General features: G+C 54.6%; 10 protein-coding genes across 10 annotated transcripts; 6 read left to right on the top strand and 4 right to left on the bottom strand.

The window, feature by feature from the left end:
• Positions 1-1,016: 1,016 nt before the first annotated feature.
• CKM354_000304700 (uncharacterized protein) lies at positions 1,017-1,420 on the top strand (the record flags this gene model as incomplete). Its single annotated transcript, XM_044798224.1, has 4 exons — positions 1,017-1,038; positions 1,092-1,145; positions 1,201-1,314; positions 1,368-1,420. The coding sequence occupies 4 exons, from the start codon at positions 1,017-1,019 to the stop codon at positions 1,418-1,420; spliced, it is 243 nt and encodes an 80-aa protein (XP_044654159.1).
• A 1,008-nt stretch (positions 1,421-2,428) lies between these two features.
• On the bottom strand, positions 2,429-3,829 carry CKM354_000304600 (uncharacterized protein; the record flags this gene model as incomplete). The annotated part of the gene is made up of 3 exons (XM_044798223.1): positions 2,429-3,442; positions 3,496-3,606; positions 3,677-3,829. 3 exons carry the CDS (start codon positions 3,827-3,829, stop codon positions 2,429-2,431), a joined length of 1,278 nt encoding a protein of 425 aa, XP_044654158.1.
• Positions 3,830-4,420: 591 nt separating this feature from the next.
• CKM354_000304500 (uncharacterized protein) lies at positions 4,421-6,620 on the top strand (the record flags this gene model as incomplete). Its single annotated transcript, XM_044798222.1, has 6 exons — positions 4,421-4,536; positions 4,603-4,666; positions 4,730-4,824; positions 4,873-4,905; positions 4,983-5,200; positions 5,332-6,620. The coding sequence occupies 6 exons, from the start codon at positions 4,421-4,423 to the stop codon at positions 6,618-6,620; spliced, it is 1,815 nt and encodes a 604-aa protein (XP_044654157.1).
• A 1,430-nt stretch (positions 6,621-8,050) lies between these two features.
• On the top strand, positions 8,051-9,814 carry CKM354_000304400 (uncharacterized protein; the record flags this gene model as incomplete). The annotated part of the gene is made up of 4 exons (XM_044798221.1): positions 8,051-8,111; positions 8,168-8,249; positions 8,304-8,765; positions 8,881-9,814. The coding sequence occupies 4 exons, from the start codon at positions 8,051-8,053 to the stop codon at positions 9,812-9,814; spliced, it is 1,539 nt and encodes a 512-aa protein (XP_044654156.1).
• Positions 9,815-10,592: 778 nt separating this feature from the next.
• On the bottom strand, positions 10,593-11,063 carry CKM354_000304300 (uncharacterized protein; the record flags this gene model as incomplete). Its single annotated transcript, XM_044798220.1, has 1 exon — positions 10,593-11,063. One exon carries the CDS (start codon positions 11,061-11,063, stop codon positions 10,593-10,595), a length of 471 nt encoding a protein of 156 aa, XP_044654155.1.
• A 364-nt stretch (positions 11,064-11,427) lies between these two features.
• Positions 11,428-13,458, bottom strand: CKM354_000304200 (uncharacterized protein; the record flags this gene model as incomplete). Its single annotated transcript, XM_044798219.1, has 1 exon — positions 11,428-13,458. One exon carries the CDS (start codon positions 13,456-13,458, stop codon positions 11,428-11,430), a length of 2,031 nt encoding a protein of 676 aa, XP_044654154.1.
• A 316-nt stretch (positions 13,459-13,774) lies between these two features.
• Positions 13,775-15,681, top strand: CKM354_000304100 (U4/U6-U5 snRNP complex subunit PRP31; the record flags this gene model as incomplete). The annotated part of the gene is made up of 2 exons (XM_044798218.1): positions 13,775-14,098; positions 14,176-15,681. 2 exons carry the CDS (start codon positions 13,775-13,777, stop codon positions 15,679-15,681), a joined length of 1,830 nt encoding a protein of 609 aa, XP_044654153.1.
• A 998-nt stretch (positions 15,682-16,679) lies between these two features.
• Positions 16,680-17,476, top strand: CKM354_000304000 (uncharacterized protein; the record flags this gene model as incomplete). The annotated part of the gene is made up of 3 exons (XM_044798217.1): positions 16,680-16,868; positions 16,924-17,141; positions 17,197-17,476. The coding sequence occupies 3 exons, from the start codon at positions 16,680-16,682 to the stop codon at positions 17,474-17,476; spliced, it is 687 nt and encodes a 228-aa protein (XP_044654152.1).
• A 132-nt stretch (positions 17,477-17,608) lies between these two features.
• On the bottom strand, positions 17,609-19,680 carry CKM354_000303900 (uncharacterized protein; the record flags this gene model as incomplete). Its single annotated transcript, XM_044798216.1, has 6 exons — positions 17,609-17,878; positions 17,933-18,046; positions 18,254-18,405; positions 18,470-18,612; positions 18,682-19,252; positions 19,311-19,680. The coding sequence occupies 6 exons, from the start codon at positions 19,678-19,680 to the stop codon at positions 17,609-17,611; spliced, it is 1,620 nt and encodes a 539-aa protein (XP_044654151.1).
• Positions 19,681-20,017: 337 nt separating this feature from the next.
• Positions 20,018-22,940, top strand: CKM354_000303800 (uncharacterized protein; the record flags this gene model as incomplete). Its single annotated transcript, XM_044798215.1, has 4 exons — positions 20,018-20,200; positions 20,313-20,410; positions 20,468-21,347; positions 21,432-22,940. 4 exons carry the CDS (start codon positions 20,018-20,020, stop codon positions 22,938-22,940), a joined length of 2,670 nt encoding a protein of 889 aa, XP_044654150.1.
• Between the last annotated feature and the right edge of the window lie 124 nt (positions 22,941-23,064).

The following is a 23,064-nucleotide window of genomic DNA, read 5'->3' as shown; positions in this document are numbered from 1 at the left end:
GAGGACGAGAATCTGGACGAAGCGAGAGTATTGAAGGCACGTTACCACTGTTCCGCCTTTGGAAATTGTGGTAGTTGGCAAAGAACAAGCGGCCGCGCGTGCTCGTTCCTGCTCGGTCGTGCATCCAGGAGTTCCAGGGCTTTCGAATGAAGCGGTCATAATTTTCTCAAAGCCGTTAGCAACACCGCTCTTCACAGCAGATCCTCCATGACCGCAAAGTGACCGCTACTCACGTTCAGCAGGACTACAGCTCGATGCAGATGGCTCTGCACTGGAAATTTGACTCTTGCTTGACCTCGATCGGCCAATCACTTCTGTCACCGCTCTGGCGTTCTACGGTTGACGCGACTATAATTAGATGTTCCACAAGTCGTACGCAACAAATGTAATCATCTTGACGTTGGATTGACGAGCATATGAAGCAGCACGCAGAGTCATCTTAAACCTACACTCGTCCCATCTGACCACCACGACCACTACTGCGACTAGTCACAAGCTTGTTTCTATGCTCCGGAGTTCAATGCCTTCTACACGCGAAGCCCGGCCGCATGATGCAGAGTCCGGGATACAAGCCTATTCGTGCATCTGCCATCGTGTGCCTAGCGTGCGCGGGCGATCGATCTCATCATGCACGTCGCTAGGAACTCGTACCTGGAGGCTGGCACGGCTGGGGTCCAACAACTCGGTACCACGATTGGTCTTCTTTTGATTGGAGTCCTCCTGGTTGTTGTCAGCCTGACGTCGGGTCTATGCGATGCATCACATCGCTCATCTGAGGCCAAGATGATACAATCGCGGGGAAAAGTGTGAAGATGATGCGTACACATACTCCTGGAGAGAGTCATCAGTTGGGCCCAATGGCCGTTACGTCGAGAGCGGTCATCGAGTATTAGAGTCCTGGAGAAATGCATAAGTAGTCGGTCATCGAACGCTCTCAAGGACTTTTCATCCTCATCAACATCGCAACACTACAGCAACCAAACAATCAAACAACCGACACCACTTCAGCAATCAACATGTCTGACTACAAGCCAACTGGTATGCTTCGCCCTTGATCCTTCTCGCAGCATCAGCTAATGATGTGGCTCCAGAGCACGATGGTCTCCGCAAGGACGGCCAGCCAGACAAGCGTGTCGGCACAGGCCGTAAGTATACCACAGCAACGCTCTATCACGTTACAATCGATTAATGAAGGGACAGAGTTCGCACAAGGCGCCGTTGACCCTGTGGAAGCTGGCAAGAAGGGAGGCAATACTTCTGGCAGCGGCTCCAGCGATGACAGCGGGAGCAGCGGAGGTGACTACAAGCCAACTGGTATGTTTCACACTTGGGCCTTCTCACAATCTTGGCTAATGATTTGGCTCCAGAGAATGATGGTCTCCGCAAGGACGGCCAGCCAGATGGACGTGTCAAGCAATAGTGGCGCAATGCGGTCCTAAGCGCAGTAAAGGAGGAGCGGATATTCCATCGACCTAGGCAAAACTGCTTCGCGTTGGACAAGGTGGATGCAGTGGAGACATTGGAGGAAATTCATCGTATGGGCTTATCGGAATCTCTCCATGCTAGGACATAATGGCTACGAGATATGATCAAATGACCAAACTTCTTGAACTGTCTTGAAATTCCCTACCTTTCAACCTTCCCACACCATAGATATTCCTATCGTGTTCGCTCTCATCGTGTCTCTTCCGTATCATGATCAGCGTCCACAGTGATTGTTCTGACGTTGGAGAGCAGAGCAGAAATCAAGGTCAATACTGCATAGTTCTCCCTTTTCGATGTTTATCTCTTCCTTGTTCACAGTCGTCATGTCTTCACCTTCTCACCATTGGCGTGCTCCGTGACCAACTTACCGCTGGAAAGCAGAACAATAAATCACGGGGAATACTGTGCACTCTGCCTAGATTTATCAGAATGCACTTTGGTGGATCCTCGTATCTCTGTCTTGCGCCATGTAGCTGAGGCACTAGATGTCGAAGCGAGGTTGAATGTTCTTGAGGCTTTTCTTTAAAGGTGTTTGATCTCTTTTATGCTTATAGTCGGCGTCTCTCTTCCGTGTTACGATCAACGTGCACGGTGATCGCTCTCCCAGTGGAAAGCAAAGCACAAATCCACGTTGATTATGCGCACTCTGCCCGTAGTTATTCGAGCGCTCCTTCTGGATCCTCATATCTCTACCTGGCGCAACGTAGCTGAGTCAATTTCTTTGGAGACACGAGGTCGGCGTGGAGTCAATTGCGCGACGAGAGATTGCAATGTGTAGACGTTTCTCACTTTTCATTTTGCTGCCTGCAGGCAGTCGCTCTCATTTCATGCTATAGGTCGCGCCATTGTGTGTCGCGACGTGGTGTGATTTCCATGCAGTGCAATCCTGAACGCCACGCTCAACCCTATACGAAGTGCGGCAAAGCGTCTCAGAATGTTCAACCTATGAGTCTCTTCCTCCCTTTTCACCGCCGTCCTCTCCCTCAATGTACTTGCTGTAGTCTTCGAGACGCTTAGCCTCCTCGGCATCCTTGTCTTTGTCCGCTTTGCGTGACTTCTGGAACTTCTCGTCACCCGTTGCGATGGAAGCCACCAGTCTGCGTCCGTCAAAGATTCTGCCGTTGTTCTTTGCCACGCAGGCACGAGCAGCATCAACGCTTGCGAAACGAATCGTGACAATGCCATCCTCCTCGAGATCGAAGATGGTGATGTTCTTGACGACACCGTAATTGACCGCATCTTCTTGCATGTCCTCCATGAGTTCGGACAGCAGCTCAGGATCCTCTTCCAATTCCTTGCGCAGAAAAACGCCCTTCAAGACAGCGATCTTGTCGCTGCGGCGTGCAGGCTGCTGAACAGTGCCGAGGTCGTCGTCAGACCAGTCGTTCAAGCGACTGTTCATCTCTTCGGCTTTCTTCTTCGTCTGCGCCTTCGATGGCTTGGACTTCTTGCTCGAGCTCTTGCTCGGGGCAGCAGTGTCGTCATTAGTCTTCTTGTAGCTGTGATCAGCCACTTGGACAGTGATGGGTCCTGTTGGGAGACCAAAGTCGCGGGGAAACTCGAAGCCGTCCTGCATGTCGATGGCGATGCGAACGCTCTCGGGCTTGAGGAATATGACTAGCGCCTCGCCGGTCAGGTCGCCGTGCTCGTCGCGATACAGCTTGATGCGTTGTTTGTTGCCGTCAACGCTCTCCTGGATGATACCAAACTTGCAGAAACAGTCCCTAACTTCACCTTCGTCAGTATCCAGTGGCAGGCCCGACACGAAAATGGCCGTCGTTGGCTTCGACGGAGCAGCGGCCGGCGCGGCGGTGGCGGTGGCATCGGCATTGTCGTTCACAGCGGCAGAGGAAGCGGCGTTGGCATTGGCTCCGGCAGAGGCGCTGGCATTGGCAATGGCATTGGTGGAGGCGTCGCCAACAGCAGGACCGGCCTTGGCCTTCTTGTTCGAGTCTGACTGTCGTGAGGTCAGTGAACACAGCATTCGAGTGAGATGGCGCAAAAGCTTGCCTGATCCTGGGCAGCCTTTCTCTTCTTGACTGGGTCGACACCTGGAGCGTTCTCATCGACACCAGGCACCATGTAGATCTCGGCTTGGCGCCTCATTGCGTCTTCGTCAATCTAATCGGCGACACAAGGTTAGCACTCTGTCGCGCGGACATGCACATGGACACGCAGCGAAGATTGATACCGTTTCGGACCACTTGTTGACATGAGCGAGCCATTCCCATTCGACCTCATTCTCGTCCTCGAGAATGTAGGAGCCCTTTTCTTTGGACCAAGAAATGCGAGTGTCGCCGGCGAAGGAGTCTGGGTTGTCGGGGAAGGGTGCACGTGGCGCCATGGTGTTCTTGTCTGCGGATGGAGTCACCGCGTGGTGGTGGGTAGAAGATGTGGGTGGTGGTGTCGGTGTCGGTGTCGGAGTGGGTGGGTTGGCGGAAGAGCCAAGTCAAGTCAAGGCGCGACTCGCCAGCGGAGCTTTGAGCTCACAACAACGCGACATGGCGGGGGCCGGCAGCGGTCGCGCATCAAACACACGCGCGGCGGGCAAGTGCAGGTGCAGGTGAAGTGAAGCCAGCGGCCGAGTCTCCGCAAAATGGCATTGTTGGGTGCACGCAAGGGAAGGTCTTCTGCCGGCCACGTGCGGTCCTTTCTCACAGACTCAGCCCTACGCATGCTCCGTGCCACTGCAGACTCGCGCCGCGCCACGCCGGCAGGATCGACTGGTGGTGCACTGTGGTGTCGCTGCCGACGTCACTGCAGAGCTACTCCGACCACCATCTTCTCCGTTTCGCTTCTGCCATCACGCTCAGTCTGTATGACGCACAATCCGCCCTCGAAGGACCATGGCCCCCATCAATGTTATTGAGACAGCCGTGAGTGACCCACGGGATTGAGCGCCACGCACTTATTGCACCCGAGCGAACTCGGTGCCATGAGCACGACGCTGCCCCCAAGTCATCCCAGTCTGGGTGCAGAGCAAGCCACTCGACCACCGAGAGCGAAGAAGCCAAAATGGCGTGCTCCACATGGCATACGCGACAGTCCCTGGTACGGAAAACAACAATCGCAAGTCGACTTCACCTGCCTTTTTGTCTGCTGAGACGCCAGATGCAGGATCCCGGGCAAGACGTTACCCGCTTACACTGGGCCATATCCAGTTGGTACTATGGAGATTGAGGTGCCCGCCGCCCACCCGTAGACATTCTCGCACATTACTCGTCACAAACGGCACATTCTGCAGCTTGAGACTGTCCTGATGACAATCTATTATCCTGCTGCCATTGACCAAGAGGAGAAGCTGCCCCAGACGAGCAGAAAGTTTTCCAGAGAGCTGTGGTGAGTATGTTCAACAGTAATCGAGTTACGTTGCTGATTACCTCTCAGGCTAGGCCGGCCCCGATTAGGTATTGCTCAAGGGTGAGTCTCTTCTGCGCACTCTGCCTCATTGCGACGTAGTTCCTGGATTGTGCCCAGATCCTGACCAGCACTTTTAGATACTCAAAGTTCGCAGGCTTAGGCAATCTGGGCATTGGACTCATGGCGACTGCAATGTTCACTAAACTGCCAGCGTTCCGGAACGCGCCTCTGGCTACATACTGGGCTCCCGCTGTAGACACACAGAGTGAGGACATAAAAGCCACGTCCAATGCTAGCTTCAAGCCGAGTGAAGAAGCTTCCGAAGAGCCGGTGTTTCCGGTCATAATATTCAGCCGTAAGTACCCTGTGGGAACAAAGTTCTCCTTCCTTGTGTGCACGACCACTGGCTGCAATCGTGTCCGACGCTCGACTACACGGCGGCGTAAGCGACCATCTGTTGGAGGCAAGACTGACGCTTAGCTCTAGACGGACTAGGCGGCACGAGGACAATGTACTCATCTATCTGTGGAGAGCTCAGTAGCTACGGGCACATCGTGGTCGCCATTGAGCATCGCGATGGATCAGGACCCCGAACTTATGTCAACTATCCAAAGCAAGGTGAGGGCAGCATGGCCGATCTGGAGGCTAGAGGGGAGCTAGATCACCTTTCTTATGAAAGAGAGCAAGGATACACTGTGATCGACTATGTCTTTCCCAAGGACAATCCTCTCGACACCTCACCACGAAATGAGAGTGGTGTTGACACAGAGTTGCGTGACGCTCAGAAGGATCTGCGCTTAGCCGAGGTGGAAGAAGCCATCGCGGTTCTTAGAGAAATAGTCTCTGGCAACGGCAACGTGATCGCTCAACGAAATTTGAGGGTCAAAGGCCACAAGGGAGGCTCTTCTCATGGTTTGCAAACCATCAACTGGGCGAGATGGAAAGGTCGTGCTAGACTGGATCACGTCACGGTAGCAGGCCATTCGTTCGGCGGTGACACTGTTGTCGATATCTTGAGACGGAGAGACCGCTTCACTTATGTCTCTCAGGGTATCATCTACGACATCTGGGGAGCCGGAACTCGTCTCGTTGACGCAGATGAAAGACCTGACGATCGAGTCAGCGCACCATTACTTGCCATCAATTCGGAAGCTTTTACATACTGGCCCCAGAATTTCGAGCTGGTCGAATCAATTGTGAAGGAGGCGGAAAGTGAGCCGTGGTCGTGCCCGGCGTGGCTGATGACCATCAGGGGGACCGTACACATCTCGCAGTCCGACTTCAGCCTCCTATACCGCAACGTGTGCTCACTGTTCTTGAAGATGACTGCAGATCCACAACGAGCTCTTGATCTCAATATCAACGCTAGCCTGGAATTCCTCAATCAGGTCCTGCCCAAGGACATGGCGATGGTCAACAGAGCCTTCGACAATGAGAAGTTGCTAGAACAGCCTCTCAATCCATTAGAGCGTATCGCTACGAACCTCCAACACAAGCCGAAGGATGAGAAATGGCTGGCTGCTCGCCTTCGGATTCCACACGAATGGCTCTATCGACTCAGTCCGAAGCTCTTCCGCCATTTGCGGCGTGCCGAAGACAAGCGGCAGGGTAAAGAGCCGGAACCTGGCGATGAGGTCTGGCTACACCATAAGCCCGCCAAGGAAAGTGTAGAAAAGTATCTGGAGCGCACCACCGGCAAGTCAAAGGCAGATGTGAAAGAGCACGAGACTGCTGAGGGTACCGAAGATGCAGAGCCTATGCAGTTGCGAGGGTAGGCGCCTATATGAGCACAGCAAAGCGGAAACCAGTAAACACGCTTACTTTGTGGTCTCTCTCGCGAAGTTGATCACGCAGATGCCGCTCTTGCCGAGACAGAGCGCCATCGCTGCGCAGCACATGGTGGAGATGGAAGGATCGAAAGGGCACTCGAATATCCTCGTCAGAGGAGTACGGTGTCTCAATCCTGGTTTCTGTTTTGCTTTCCGGCAGTCGGGCGCCATTGGGGAATCCGAGCGAGGCAGCTTTGCGACCTCAACAACGACTATGGAGCCTCTAATGCGGCGTCGGTGCCTCGAAAGCATTCTCAGTTCCAGGAGACACGATTACGTCGATTTGATTCTGGCAATGAATGTCTGCGAGCCTCGACCCAACTTGACGGGTGGTGATGTCTCGGATACAACGCCTCAGCCTGTCGCGGTAATCCTGTCGTCGACGCAGTATCAATCCAGCTACGCTGCAGCATGCTTGCATCTGTCACGTCACTCACATCGGCGTCTGTAGTGCTGAAGATGCTCGAATGCAACGAATCAATGCTAGCACGTCGAAGAGTGTTTGACAGGTGCAGCTGGCTGTGGGATGCACGGGATGACCCTCCAGTCTCCAGTGAAGACTGTTGGATGTCGGACGTTGCATCCAGGGTCCTCACATCACGTCTTCGGAGAGGCTCGCAATGAGCGAAACCATGGCGCGAGTGGTTCCTCGGAGGAGTGGGATGCACTCGCCTTCGTTCCTTCCCCGTCGGCGTGCAGAACGTCGGCAGGGGCAGCCGGCGTGTGATTGGCCAGGGCGCCTGCGATAAGACTAGTGGCTGGGCGCTTTCGGCGTGCTGTGCGTGCAATCCGACTGCATCTGCTCGCGTCTGCAGGTGTCACGCCTGGCACTCCCAACCCTCTGGACGCGGCGGGGATCGGCGCAGGCTCCCAATGCGCGAGCGCAGCGTCAGATTGAGCGGCCACGGCGGCGCGGAGGACAGTATTGGGCAATGGCCACGACGACCCTCGAGCGAGCGGGCGTGGGGCGGGCTGGCGACAGACGCCTCTCGCCGGCAGCACGTAGACGACGTTCGCCTGGCCGTTCGAGAAAGCGCCACGCAGCGTCCATATTCATCCTTCGCGCTGCTCCACCGTCTGCCGTCGAGATAAACACCCTCTCTCGCGACGTCCTCGCGCGCCGCCTTCTGTGAACGCCTCTCCCAGCATTTGCGTGCTGCAGCGCTCCCTTCGCAGCTGCTGCCCTTCGATCCCCGTAACGGCGGCGCAACGAAGCCGCTTCCGCCTGGCGAATCCTCATCTGCTTACACGCATGTGGTGCACTGCAGCTCGGCCCTGAGTTTCGAACAAAATTAATCTGCCACGGGCATCGCACCTCACTTCACTTTCAGGATATCACCGACACTGCACATGCCGCCGCGCGAGCACGAAGCAACATGACATTGATCAAGTACGACGATAATGCCGCCACAGGCGGCGACTCGCTGACGCAGGATCGTTCGTCTCCACGCACCGCACTTCCATCCAGGCGCCAGGTGCTAACCACCTCACAGTCAATGTGGCCTACGAGAGTGGAGACATGGCGTGGGTCATTGTCGCCACAGCCTTAGTCTTGCTCATGGTACCCGGTGTTGGGTGGGCGGCTTCACTTCACCTGCGCCACTTCGCTCAGTGCTGACAATCACACAGCTTCTTCTACTCGGGCCTTGCTCGCCGTAAATCAGCCCTCTCGCTGATATGGCTGAGCGTCATGGCCGTGTCAGTGGTCAGCTTTCAGTGGTTCCTCTGGGGCTACTCCCTCGCATTCAGCCATACAGCATCATCATACATCGGCGACCTTTCCAATGTGGGCCTACGCAACGTGCTGGCTCGTCCGTCTGTGGGCTCCGAAAGGATTCCTGACCTCCTATACTGCGTATATCAAGGCATGTTTGCATGCATCACAGTCGCCTTGGCATCTGGAGCCGTCAGCGAGCGAGGCAGGATGTTGCCGTGCGTGGTGTTCATGTTCATATGGACGACTGTCGTCTACGATCCCCTCGCGTGCTGGACGTGGAACCCGGCAGGCTGGTCATATCGACTCGGAGGTCTGGACTTTGCGGGTGGCACACCAGTCCATATTGCGAGTGGATCAGCTGCGCTCGCCTATTCGTAAGTTTCTATCTCCATTTGTCGTCACAGATATCAGATCTGCTTCCCCACACACAGTCCCTCGGCACGACACCAGCGGGCGGAAGCAAGTCAGCACTCTCTGACTGTGCCACAGTTACATCTTGGGCAAACGAGCAGGACATGGCACTCATGCCCTCAATTATCGTCCACATAACATCACTTTCATCGTCATCGGCACGGTATTCCTGTGGGTGGGCTGGTTCGGATTCAATGCTGGCAGCGCACTTAGTGCAAATCTACGAGCTGTCATGGCTGCACTAGTGACCAACCTCTCCGCGTGTGTCGGAGGAGTAACCTGGTGTCTCGTTGACTACCGTCTCGAAAAGAAGTGGAGTGTGGTCGGATTCTGCTCCGGTGTTGTCAGCGGCCTTGTTTGTATTACTCCTGGCAGTGGATACGTCGCTCCATGGGCTGCTGTCGTCTACGGTTTGACCGCGGGAATTGGATGCAACTTCGCAACACAGCTTAAGTACTACCTGGGTGCGGATGACGCGCTGGACATCTTCGCTGTGCACGGCGTGGGCGGCATCCTGGGCAACCTGCTGACTGGCATCTTCGCGGCCGACTACATCGCCCATCTGGACGGCTACACCGAGATTCCAGGAGGCTGGCTGAACCGCCACTGGATCCAACTAGCCATTCAATTAGCGGATACCGTGACTGGCATGGCGTACTCATTCACTATGACCGTACTAATATTGATATTGATATCATTCATTTCGCGGTGGGTTCCGGCTCTGAAGCTTCGAGCTACTCCGGCAGAAGAAGATACCGGCATGGACGACGCAGAATTGGGCGAGTTCGCTTACGATTATGTCGAGGTCATCCGAGAAATCAAACCCGGCATGCAAGACCATTCGGATCTCCACACCATCGAAGGAGATGGTAGGAGTATGAGGACATTAAGTCATGTATCCGAATCCGAATACCCACTCCACTCGCAACAACAGCAGGAGACTAAAGACGGGTATCCTATGCGCGACTTCAGTCGGGAATCTAGACCTGTTGAGGTGGGAAATGCCAGCTGACTACATGATCGGCCGAAAGTGTACAGTATTAGTGGAGGCAAACTCGTGCTACAGGAACAGGATCGCAAGCCAATGAATGTCACGAAGGATCAGGCGTAATACAGGCTACCCATGGCAGGCTCGGGTCAAAATGGAAGATGGAAAGGGTTCACTATTTCGTTAGCAGCATAGATACACTTATATGTTTATCGATAGACATCGAAGAAATGCTTCGTTATGTCAGGAAGATCTGTCCCAAAGAGCTGAATTCCAGTCAAAACTTCGAACCCGATTGCCAATCCCTGGCGATAGGTAGCGTGTGGTCATTATTGCAATTCCAAAGGGATTATATCGGCACTTAAGCCGTTCATCGGTCTATGCGATAGAGAACGATGAAACGTCCACAGCGGTGTGTCCGAGAGTTACGCCAAGTTAGACAGATCCTCGTTCCTTCTGCGTGGGACCAGTTGACGATTGGAGAACGTGTAGGAAGCTGAAGCGTAAGCAGATACGTTGGAGGTGAACGGCGGCTAATACTACGGGTATCCACATGATGTTCCAACGGCAAAATGACCGGTTTGCGCCAGCTTCGACGCAGGTTCGCAAAGAAAGAAACCCTTCCTCTGTGTCGATGGAGCCTTTGCTGTTAACTTGCTGAGCTCCAACTCGGAACTTCGTAAGACTCTGCTACCTGGCTTGAACAAGCGGTACGCCTGAGCGCGGAGCGCTTCCCGGAAACACTGTAGCCACTGCCATTGGAGTCGAATGCAGAGGCTTGCACACGCATCATCAACCAAGCTCAATCCAAATCCATCGGATCACCCTCCACATCCGACTCATCATCCACATCCATCGGATCCCAACTCGGATCTCGTTCCTCCGGAGTCAACAACGTCGCTCTAAAACACCGTTCCAGCACCTCATTATCCTTATCCCAAGGACTCCATTCCCTCAACACCTTCCAAACTTGCGGCCCGCAGCGTTTCCTCGCCTCATACCGCTCCACATTCTCCCGCAAAAGCTTGTCATAATCTGAATACGCATGTCGAACATGTGCGACGATAATACTCGTGATTCTGCGCGAATTGGCAAATTTGGAAACACTTAGATTGTATGTGAAACCTTTGTCGATGATGATGTCGAGGACGCGTTCGAGCGCGAGATCTGGGATTCTTGGAAAGAGGTCGTTCACGGGATCACGGTTCCATTCTCTTTTTCTGAGCTTTTGCTCTTCTGGTGGCAGGTGGACCAGGTCTTCGGGCTGCGGCATGACATTTCGAGATGGATGGTGAGTGAAGATTGCAGGTGTGAAGTCAGAGCGATTGAGCAGGTCTCTCTCACCACACGGCGCGCCGTGCCGAACGCCGAAGTTGTAGCTGCACGCTTGGCGCTTGCTCTGCCAGACAATATATCGTGGAGATGCGAGCACGGAGGATGGCAGCAGCCACTCAAGGGCTGGAGGCTCGTGGATCTCTAGTGCTGGGGATATCCCCGGACTACCACACCGTCGTGGTTCTCGCTATTGATTGCTTGAAATGCTACAGGACCAGACTAGTTCTCAGCATTTGTGAGCGCTCTGCTAGAGCACTACATCCGGTACTAGCAACCCACCGCAAACGCTGCATTCATGAATGTCATGAGTTTGACTCGCTGGCCTGTTGTTGCTTCCACTGCTGCGCTGCCATCATGAGCTTGCTCATCTTGGCGCTACTTTGATCATCTGCCGGGAATACGTAGTCCATGTACTCCTCAAAAGAGCCATCTTCGAGCTTTCTTCGCTTCTTGACCTTCCTAGGCAGCATCTTGGCAACGCTCTCAATGTTCTCGCCCGAGCCGTGCGTGTCTTCGAAGCTCTTCCACGCATTGAGCAGGGACACGCGCTCGTCAGTGAGCTGCTGGTCCTTGTACATTTTGTGCGCCCGCTCGAACACCTTTCTCGCCCTCGCCTTTGCCGCATCAGATACTGGTGCGTCCTCTGTTTCGGTAGAGATCTGATCAGCAGCATCGGGAACATTGATCTCGAAGTGCGCGTATGAGATCCAGACCTTGACATGTTGTGTCTTCTGGAGAAGTCGCTCGTAAAGTTTCCGTGTCTTTTCGAATTCTCCTTCTTCCTCCTCGAAATCGATGTAGGCTTTCCAGACGAGCTCCGGCATGTCCAGTTGCTCTTGCTGGATGGCCAGCTCGTAGATCGCCCGCGCGCGCTCCAGATCCTCGAGTCCTCGTTCCAGCTCAGAGAATTTGATCCAGGCTTGAGAGTTACTCGCGTCAAACTCAATCCATTTCTCGTACAGTGTCCGGCATCGCACGAATTCGAAGAGCTTCAGCTCCATTTCGATGTAAGCTCGGAATAGTTTGTTCTTGGGACACAGTCCAATAGCCATTCCCATCGTTTTCCTCGCCCTGTCGAGCTCCTGTCTGCGCAGATGGAATTGTGCCTTCAACATCCACAACTTGGCGAACGTGAACTTCTTGTGGGGAACAATCTTGAGCGCTTCGTCGTAGACCTGTTGGGCTCGCTCAAGGTCTTGGGTCGTTAGCTCTTCATAAATGGCATAAAACAGCCAGAGATATATGTATCTCCGCCAGTGTCGCTTCTCGTGTGACGGCGGCAGCTGAGCAATTGCGCGCTCGTAGACATCTCTGACTCGGTCGGAGTCGCCACCAGCTTCTTCGAGACGGGCGTAATCGAACCATGCGTCGTAGTTCTTTGGGTTCTCCTTCACCTGCTCCTCGTAGAGGACGCGACGCTTTGATAGCACGACATCCTCAACTCCCTCACGATCGCCGAATTGCTTCTCAAAAGTAGTGTAGGATTTGTGCAGCACGGCAGACTTCGACCGTGGCATGCGATCCAGGGCGTATTTGTAGATGGCTCGCGCGCGTTCGAATTCTTTGAGCTTGGCCTCGAATTTGGCGTATGCGATGAATAACTTCTCGTCCATGAATTCGTCGCCCAGTGTTTCAATAGCCATGCCAAATACCTCTCTCACCAGATCACTCGTGCCATTAGCCTCTTCAAAACGGGCCCATCTGATCCAGTTCCTCGGTTCGGGATGCACAATCGTAAAGCGCTCAAATACATTTCGCGCACGATCGTATTCGCCATATCGTGTTTCGAGCTTGATATAAGCAGTCCACGCAGCCTCGTCGGGTTCCCAGCTCATCCATCGCTCAAAGACAGCTCGTGTACCAGCCACGTTGCCTAACATCTCCTCCATGTAAACATACTTGTACCACAGCTTATCAACACGCGGTTGAATTGTCACAGCACGATCGAGCAAGTTCCTGGCATGGTTGATATTCCGCTCTTTCATCTCCGCCTCGATGTACCTCAGCCATAGCTGCACATTAGTCGCATCGCAGTCCAGCGCTCTCTCAAAGACGGAGCGAGCACGTCGGTATTCCTTCTGCTCCAGTTCCCAGGCGGCATATCGGAACCAATTGCCCATATTAAGTCGATTGCGTCGGACATAGTCTTCGAACTCCTTTCGCTTGCGGCCCTGATACTCATGAAGCTCCTCGAGATCCGCAAACCGCTGCGTCGGTGCTGTGAGCGCAGGTTCCTGGCGGTCGACAGCCTCGCGCAGCAGCTGCTCAGCAGAGATCTGCTGGGGCGCGGGCGCCTTGTTCTTGACCCGCGGTGGGCCGCGCGAGGCGTCCATGATAGCGGTGGTGTCGCGAGACGCGGACGCACTGGCTGAGACTGCGTTGGTCAAATATGTCGGTTTGCAGCATGCGCATGCGCAATGTGGAAGTGGGAGCGGATCGGCTAGAGCCTTGAGTTTTTGGTATACTTTTGAGATTGATACATGACTCGCGTACCATGCCGCACTTTCACCTCCGTCGCCCTTGACATTCACAACCTTCACAATACCACAGTTGCTGCCGCGATATCACGCATACTTCAAAGCGCACACGAGAAATACTGGAGCAGATCACTCGGCGAGTTGGCGCGGTTTGCGCATTGCGTTGACCGACATGGCGACCATCGCGCACGAGCTGCTAAATGACTTTGGGGACTCTGGCGACGAAAATGAGGAGCAGGTGGACGAGCAAGATTTTGGACTCAACAATGCACAGGCGGCCGTGCCCGACGCGCAGCAAAATGGAGGTATGGCTGTGGACGGCGACGAGGAAGACGACGCAGACATAGCGGGAGGCGATGCACCGAGCCATGTCAAGGTCGACGATGAAGAGACCGAGGAAGAGACCAAGGCGCGTGTCGAGAAGATGGAGCTGCAGAACGTTTCCGACGTGAGGAGCGTCGCTGGCTTGATGAAGCAGCTGGAACCGTTACTCAAGGTAAGTGATCCCGCTGATTCCATGTGAACTGTCGTAGTCTTAATCGCGTGACTAGTCCTGACTTGTCCCGTGTGCAGGACATCGAACACTACAAGAGCCTACCACCTGGTCAAGAAACAAGGAATATTGGCAATATCGAGGACAACCCTGAGTACAAGCTGCTCACACAGTCGAACACACTTTCAACCCAGATCGACGGAGAGATCATCCTGGTGCACAAATTCATCCGCGACCACTACTCAATACGATTTCCTGAGCTGGAAACTCTAATTCAGAACCCTCTCGACTATGCAAAGGCAGTCGCGATCATCGGGAATGGGCCCATGGAGGATATTCGAGCGATCAGCGAGAACAAAGAGAATATCGTGGGGCAATCGCTCAAGCAAGTTCTGGACGGACCTTCTCTTATGGTTGTGACAGTCGAAGCAACTAATACGGCCGGGACACCACTGTCTGACGAGGAGCTTGCAACCGTGCGCAGAGCTTGTCAAATGCTGTTAAGGCTGGATAGCGCAAAGCGAACGCTGACGGACTATGTCCAGTCTCGAATGTCTATGTTCGCCCCGAATTTGACAGCTTTGATCGGTTCATCGACCGCTGCGCAACTAATCAACTACACTGGAGGCATTACAGGGCTTGCAAAGACGCCGTCTTGCAATATCGCACCGCTCGGGAACAAGAAGAGTGCACGTGGCGTGGGTTTGGCGACTAATGTCGGCATCCGGAATCAAGGCATCTTATATCAGAATGACATTATTCGATCGATACCGCAGGATCTCAAGGTACAGGCCATGAGGATATTGTCTGCGAAGATTGTGCTCGTTGCCCGCACGGATAGCATTCACGCATCACCGTCCGGTGAATTTGGTCTGCAGATGGCCGAGGAAGTCGAGCGGCGCATTAACAAGCTCTCTGAGGCGCCTCCGAATAGTGGTGTACGAGCCCTTCCGGCTCCGGACGACAAACCCAGCCGAAAGCGCGGCGGACGAAGAGTGCGCAAAATGAAGGAGGCGACTGCCATGACCGACTTGAGAAAGGCGCAGAACAGAATGGCTTTTGGCAAGGAGGAAGCTGAGGTCGGATTTGGCGACAGCTCGAAGGGTCTAGGCATGATTGGTGCCCAAGACGACGGTCGTGTACGCGCTACACAGATTGATCAGCGCACCAGAGCGAAGTTGTCGAAAAAGAATCCTGGTTGGGGCGGTGCAACGCCGGCTGGCTCGAGCGGAACTGCTACCTCGCTTGGTGGGTTCCAAGGCGGGATTGCTACTCAAGGTGCACTCAGAGCCCAGGGCTTGCGTGCTGCAGGTGTCGGCAGCGGGCTTAAGACGAACGTTGGCGGCCCTGCTGGCACGGCCACGAGTGTGGCGTTCACGCCCGTTCAAGGCATGGAACTGATTGATCCTCGAAAGCGTGAAGAAGCCAATCGTAAGCGCAAGGCTGATGAGGACAGATGGTTCAAGAACGGAACCTTCACTCAGGTCGGTGGCTCCATGCCACCTCCGCCAGTACCAGCAAAGGTAGATGCTGCTGGCTTCAAGGTGCCGGCTCTGCCCTCGAAAAAAGCAAAGACATCGGATTGAACTGCACAATGAAGCAGACAAGGTACGAATGACGAATGCCTTGGACGTCCGAATTCATACTATCTCTGAAAGTATAAGATATTCGAAAGTCAGCCACCCCAACCCTGGAGGCACGACATGCCTCCTCGTATTGGGGCGAATGGGCTTGTCGATGCAGGCTTCACTATGCAGGTTGAGGGATACCTCCCCCACAGCCAATTGCCGAGTCTACTTTCGATTCCACATCAGCTGGCAGAAACACACTCTCTGTAGCTGTCCCATTCCTGATGGGCTTGTAACGATATGACAAGTGGTACTGTATACTTGATCGTTCGGGCAAACTTGGAAGATCCGATCCTTGCGCAGTGGCTTGCGCATTGGCTTGCCCGAACGCACCTGGATTGGAGATCCATGTTCACCAGTGCACACGGGCCATCCTCGATCAAACTCCGTAAGGGACGAATGTCACCGAGCATAGCGCGAGGGAGCTACATAGCAGAGGCGAAATAAAGCACTTTGGAAGCAAAGGCTTTGAACACTTCATTTTTTACCCTCAGTTTGTTCGTTGACCACTGCGAAGAATGCCAACCCATGAATTTCGCTTGCGCACTGTGCTCCCAGGCTACGGTCTACAAAATGGACTCGTTGCCCATAGCCTCATAGAGCAGTCCACTACCCGAAATGGGAAGTCTGAAGACCAATAACCTTGCTAGGACACTTCTCGGCCCGCGACTAGTACCATGAAGCCCATGCTCAATCCCAGAGTCGATCAAAGACACGAAGGCCTAGAAGGCTAGCATTGAGCGAGTCGCATGCGCGTCGTGACCATACGACACACAAAATTGAGCTTCCGATACGGAAAATGTGATCAGCGGGTCTATACTGACTGCCGCTCGCTTCACGGCTTTGCTACTGTAACTATATAACACGGGACCACTCGCAATGCCCTTGCAGCTAAGGTGGAATCTTCTAACTATTGCCATTCGTTCATCAGTCAAAACCTCTTGACATTCGTTAACATGTTTTTCACTTCCGCCGTCGTGGCCCTTCTGGCCGCCAATGTCTCCGCATTCCCAGCGGCCGACCCAGCTGAAGCTGAGGGAGCACTCGTTGCCCGCCAGAGCTCCTCTTCAGGCGAGCTAGAGAGTGGTCCATGTCGCCAGGTGACATTCATCTTCGCTCGAGGCTCGACTGAGACGGGAAACATGGTAGGCGAAGTCAAGATATCGTTTTCCTGGATTCTGACTCTGACTTGATTTTCAGGGCACTGTGGTAGGGCCTCAAACCTGCGCGGCTTTGAAGAGTCTGCTAGGTAGCGAGAACGTTGCTTGTCAAGGCGTAGGTGGACCTTACTTGGGAACTCTTATTGCGAACACATTCCCGCGAGGCACATCCGATGCTGCCATTCAAGAAGCCATCCGCCTCTTCACGCTCGCCAATACCAAATGTCCTGATACTATTGTGGCGAGTGGAGGCTACTCGTGAGTTGCACCTGTCCATTGATTTTCATCCAACGCTCTAACAATATAACAACAGACAAGGAGCTGCTGTTATCGCGGCCGCGCTATCCGATCTCACAATACAAGCGCCCGCCGTGGCCAACCAAGTCGCCGGCGCAGTGCTCTTTGGCTACACTCGAAACAAGCAGAATGGAGGCCGAATCCCGAACTACCCTACGGAGAGGACGGAAGTGTTTTGTGCGCCGGGCGATGTTTTGTGCGATGGACTGCTTATCGTCTTGCCACCTCACTATACGTACGGCAGCGACTCTGGTTCAGCAGCGGAATTCCTGGCTCAGCGTGTGGCGATAGCATGAGGCCAATACTGACGTTGTCGGACAGCGAGTATATAGGAAGCGAGCCTGTTGGCCAACCGTCCTTCCGTACAGTGCTGCAAGGGACTGCTCGTTTCGACTAATCACCCCATGGCGTGAGGAAATGTTGCAGCCTCACTCAGGTCCGTGTTCTTGAGCTGAAGGCGAAGCGATGTCGTCAGACTCTGTCGCAGGCGTGCTATACCCATGTCCATCGTCGTCGTGTCCCACGAGAGGGTCTGCCTCAGGAATAGTCTGCCACCAGTGATGATGCTTTTTGCGCATCTCGTGTCGATCAAGGCATCGACAAATGTGGATCAGATGGCCTCTCCTTGATCGAACGAAAACTGAATAGAAGACTCCCGCGAGTGCCACCGCTGCAGCACTGATAGTCGCGGGATATTTCTGTTGCAATGTCAGAGTCTGCGCCATTCAAGATGATTACGTCGTCGCGCTTACAAATTGCGCGGGCCGAGAGAAGACGATTGTGCTTGCAAAAGCGAACATTTCAAAAATGTTCTGCAAAGCGAACTCTTGGCTGGAGAAGGTGCCTCGATCGGCTTCTTCGACTTCCTGAGAGACGTCAGTGGTCTATAATTAACCGTGGATACCTCTGAGTGCAAGCGCCTAACCAGATTGGCTCTCGATCCGTGAAAAGCTTTGCTGATTGGCTTAGCGACCTTGGGTTGCACTCAGAGGTAGTTGCATTCAGAGGTAGTTGCATTCAGAGGAAGTTGCATTCAGAGGTAGCCACGTTTAGGTCTGGAGTCATGTACTTACCTCTTGTACGATAAGCTGAGCACTCAGATCATAGCCCCAGAGGCCAAGTCGACTTGCAACGACCGTTGACACTAGCCCGATGGCAGTTGCTTCGGGACTCAATTGCCACCAGAGCACGAAACAAGCTGCGATCAAACAGGCAATTTCCCAGTCTACCGGCATGGGTCAGGTTGGCAAGCACGTTAATTAAGCAGATCCCACATCAATAACACTTACTCAGAAACCAAATACCTGCTCTTATAGCTCCGATGCGGGACATGATCTTTGGGGCAAAGAAGGTGGCGGACAATTCCGAGATGGCTGAGATGGCCCTCAGAGAGCCGATCATGGTAGATGATAATCCCAGAGCCACAAGGTATCTACAGCAGTGGAGTCAGATCAAAGTGCCGCCAACATTGCAATGATGCCATCGAAATTGTTCGACGTACGTAACCATCTGTCCACTGAAAGAGAGCACGGTGAGATGCAGCAAAGCAAGTGAGAAGGACGGCAAGAATGCCGGACTCCGAAAGTAGTTCCTGGACTTCGCTATGTAGGTCCTGAATCTGGCGAGTACGGCGTCACGACTCGGAATTCGAGATAGTGTCAGGTTCTTGGGCTCTCTGAGTGCCGGAATCGCGCTGTAGACTCTTGCAATGGTGAAATATTCGATGAAGACGGAAAGCAGAGTCAAAGCACCAGTCGCGATGATGGCAATCTTTGTGGAGTAGCCATCCAGCAAGGCAATAGCTAGCGGCCCGAACAGCTTACAGAACAGGTCTATTCGGCGCATCTGTGAGTTGAGTGCTCGAAGTCTCTCGCCGTGTCCTTGGGCCACGATGACGACCCAGTCGCGCTCCACTGAGATGGTGTTGAGGACCGATCCCAGTTTCTCCACGCACGCCAAGATGGACAGCAGCAGGAGACAGATAGGGAACCATTGGCGGCTGCGCAAGGACGCAAATTCGGCGATGAGGAACAAGCCCAGGCACGAGAAGGACACGGCCAGACGCTGACTGACTGTCGACGTAGATCAGAGATGCCCTTCAGCCAGATCGGTGGAAGTGAAGAAGCTCACCGATGGAGACGCGCACCGCCTTCAGCCGGTCGACCCTGTCGATGTAGGAGCCCAACAGCGGCGATAGCAGGGCCGCCGCGGCGGAGCGGGACAGGGCATAGATGGAGGCGGGCAGCAGTGTGTCCGGGAAAAGGCTCGCGAGGAACAGGAAGCTGCCAAACTCGAAGAGACGCGCATTCCACGTCGACAGGAAGTGCGATGCGTACAGCAGTTTGCAAACCCGCGCATGCTCCGGTGCATTCAATTGCTGTTCGTTGCCATCGCCGGCCTCGTCGGCCGTGTGCAGGCGTTGCAGTGCGGGCCGGAGGTCGCTGTCGTCGTCGTTGAGCAGACGCTCCACTGCCTCGCCGTCTGCCTCTGCTGCCGGCATGCTGTCCACGCTCCTAGAAGCCACCACTCCGCTACTCTGTAGCGTGTGTGTCTAGGTGACAATTTTGATAACAAGCACGTGGAGTGAACAAAGTGCTGACGTCGGCAGCTGCAAGGGCAGCGATCCCTGCAAACTTCTTGGCACGGCGCGTTGGATGTGCGAGACGTGACCATCATTCAAACGCGAAGACGGTCCATATGTCGCCGGCTACACCACCACTCCCTTCGCCGACCTCGACACCCTTCACGCACCGCCGCGCGCCCGACGAGCATCGCTAATTCCACCTGCGCCATCGGACGGCTGTCCGCGAGGGGCCCCTGGCTCGACACTCATCGCCATGCCGCGATACAAGCGCACCGCCGATGCAGCGCAGCTCGATGCTGTTGCGGAGCCACCCATGGCCGCAGCGACGAACGAAACGCTCATCAAGCTGCGCAACATGTGGGAATTCGCCAGCCTCATGCAGTACATCTTTCTCTTCGGATCTGCGGTGCGAATTGACGACGACTTCGACATCGAGGTACGCGGCACCCCCGAACATCGCCGCAGCGCTCGCATGTGATTGCGGTCAAGAATGAAGACAGTGATACGTTTTTGGAGCGCACTTGCGCTGACTAGAGTCTGTATTTTAGGACCTGGAACATGAATGTCTACAACCCACGCCGAGCGACAAACTGGCTCACATCGGCCTACAGCTGCTCAAATATGTCTCGTCCCATCGAGGTCTGACGTGAGTGCAGGAGTATGGTCCGCACGAGAGTGCTATGTTGATGTGATGAGAATGCAGACCAGAGATCTTCGACGAGTACACTCGCCGCCAGTACGTCGCCAAGGCACCGAATCGCAACCCCTTCGGAGACGACGAGGAGCCGGCCAAATTCAACGACATGGACATTTGCACCCGAATCAAGGTCCTGCACCAGCTGAGTGTGTGGACGTTGGGAAACGCAGATCGCATGCGGAGCCTGATGCCACAGGACGAAGATCATCTCAATTGGCGCATCGAGCCTCTTGGCTGGGACAAGGAGGACCGTTCGTACTATGTGTTGGACGACAATCGACTCTACCGCCGCGCCGACGAGCCTCTGCCACAACCCACGCCGAAGCCCAAGGCGAAACCAAAAGCCAGTGCTAAGAACAAGAGGAAGACACCTACGCGGGGAACCCGTGCGAGCAAGCGTAGGAAAGTCGAAGAGAGCGAAGAGGAAGAGTTGGAGGACCAGCCAGAAGCAGACGAAAGCGCCATGGATATCACAAATGTGACCAACGGAGCGGAGGCCACGCAGCTCGACGTGGAGGAGCCGGGATATGGCTTTACGAGTAAGACATGGTCGTTGGTGGCTATCACGCTAGAGGAATACCAGGACTTCATGGCGAGTATCTTTCGATCTCGTGATCCGAACGAGAAGCAGCTGCGTGCCCGCCTGGAAGATGACGTCCTGCCGATTATCGAGAAGCGGGCGGAGGCGTTGAAGGCGAAGCAGATGAAGAGGATTCGGGAACTCGAGAATCTGCAAAAGATGGCCACTGCGAAACGTTCCAGTCGCCTGGCCGACAAGGCTGACAAGGAGGCCGAGGCCCGTAAGGAGCGCGAGGCACAGGAGCAGAGGGAACGCGAACTCAAAATGGCACGCGCGGAGCAGGAAAGACAGAAGCGTATTGAAGAGGTAAGTTGCGATTTGAGCAGCAGGCTCAGACACTACCTACTCGAGGGAGCGTGGGCGGTAACATAAACTAACGCGTACAATCAGGGACACGAATCTCGACGGCTTACCCGCGAGCAGCGTGTGCGCGAGCGAGAAGCTAAACGCATTCTCCACGAAGAAGAGCTGGCGCGACTAGAAGCAGAAGGCGAACGTGCCGAATCGCAGGGCGTAGAGGCGGAGACTGTCGACGGTGACGGGAAGCGGGCTTCTGGGCGTCAACGACAAACGCAACGTGACCAGCACAAGAAAGAGCTGGAAAGGCTAGCCGAAGAGGAGGGCAATTGGTATTTCGACTGCTCCGTCTGTGGCCAACACGGCGAGAATATGGACGACGGAACGCATAGTGTGAGTTGTGAGCGCTGCAACGTCTGGGAGCACAGCGCCTGCCATGGTTACACGCCGAAGCAAGCAGAACAACAGGCGTTCATCTTCATCTGCGGCACCTGCAAGCGGAAGGAAGAAGACGCAAAGAAGCCCAAGATCCCACCGTTGAAGCTACACAATCATTCCAGCGACAGTCCGGAGGCTCAAAAGGTGAATATCCGGCCACCAACAGCGAACGGCCAGAAGCCACCTGCTCAACAAAGCCCGGGAGCACAAACGAATGGACAGTATCGGTCGCCTCAAGCAATGCCACAGCTCCCACAGGGTCATGGATATCCTGCGGTTGGCAACTTCGCGTCACGATTCAACGACACTGCTGCGCCGTCTCGTCCCTATGCCGCTCCCACAGTGCAGAACGGGCAACCCTCGCATTATCAACAGCACCAAAGCGTGCACCACAATGCTGTGTCGCATGCGGGTGGCCACCCGCAAAGCGCACAATTTCATCCACCTCCGCCTCATCACTACCAGCAACCACAAGCTCAGTATAACCACTACCAATATCCGCAAAACCACCAGCCGTGGCAACAGTACCAACAGCAAGGACCACCTCCACAAGCTCAGTATAGGCCAGGGTCATCCCAGATGAACGGCTTCCAGTCACCCAGCAAGGCAGATGCCAAGCCACTTTACCCGCCTGCTGCCTCACAAGGACAGCAGCACTATCACCAACAACAACCTCAGCAGCAGCAATATCAGGCTCAGGCTCAGCCCAGTCACCATCACCAGCAGACGCAGTCGAGTCCTCGACCTCCGCAGCAGTCACCACCTCAATTAGCGCCTCGGCAGCTGCAAACACCGCTCATGCATCATCCGCAGAGCAATGCAGGCGGAAGTCCACACGCAAACCAAGTGGCGGCTGATGGTATGAACGGGCCCTGGCCAAAGGGCTCGTCCCAAATCCCGCAAAAGCATGCTCAAAGTCCTGCGCCACCACCGAGCGAGTCGAAGGTATTACCGCCACTCACCCCGCTCGCACCCTCTCCAGGGCAAGCAACGGCCACGAACAACAACATACCAGTCAAGAAATTGCAACTGTCTCCTGCAGCTCCGAGCGCAGTCACGCTTCCTCCGATAGCGAGCATGGAACCCGCTCAGCCCGCTCGACCCCCTCAATCAGTGCAGGCGGCGCCAGGCGCTGGGCCTGATCGGCAGGACCAGCAGAAATGATCGTTGGTGCCCTCTTCTGCGTAGCAGAGGCCTTGCATTGCAGAGTTGTTTGGATAGCGGATTGCATTGAAGCGCCGACATGGCCAGATTCGAAATGCACTTGTTCGACCGCAGCGTAATTTAC

The sequence above is a fragment of the Cercospora kikuchii genome (genome assembly GCF_019650295.1).
Source record: "Cercospora kikuchii DNA, contig_00002, whole genome shotgun sequence".
In the NCBI taxonomy this organism is placed as follows: Eukaryota; Fungi; Ascomycota; class Dothideomycetes; order Mycosphaerellales; family Mycosphaerellaceae; genus Cercospora; species Cercospora kikuchii.
Note: the sequence above shows the minus strand (reverse complement) of the source record. Positions and strands in the feature narration are given on the sequence as shown.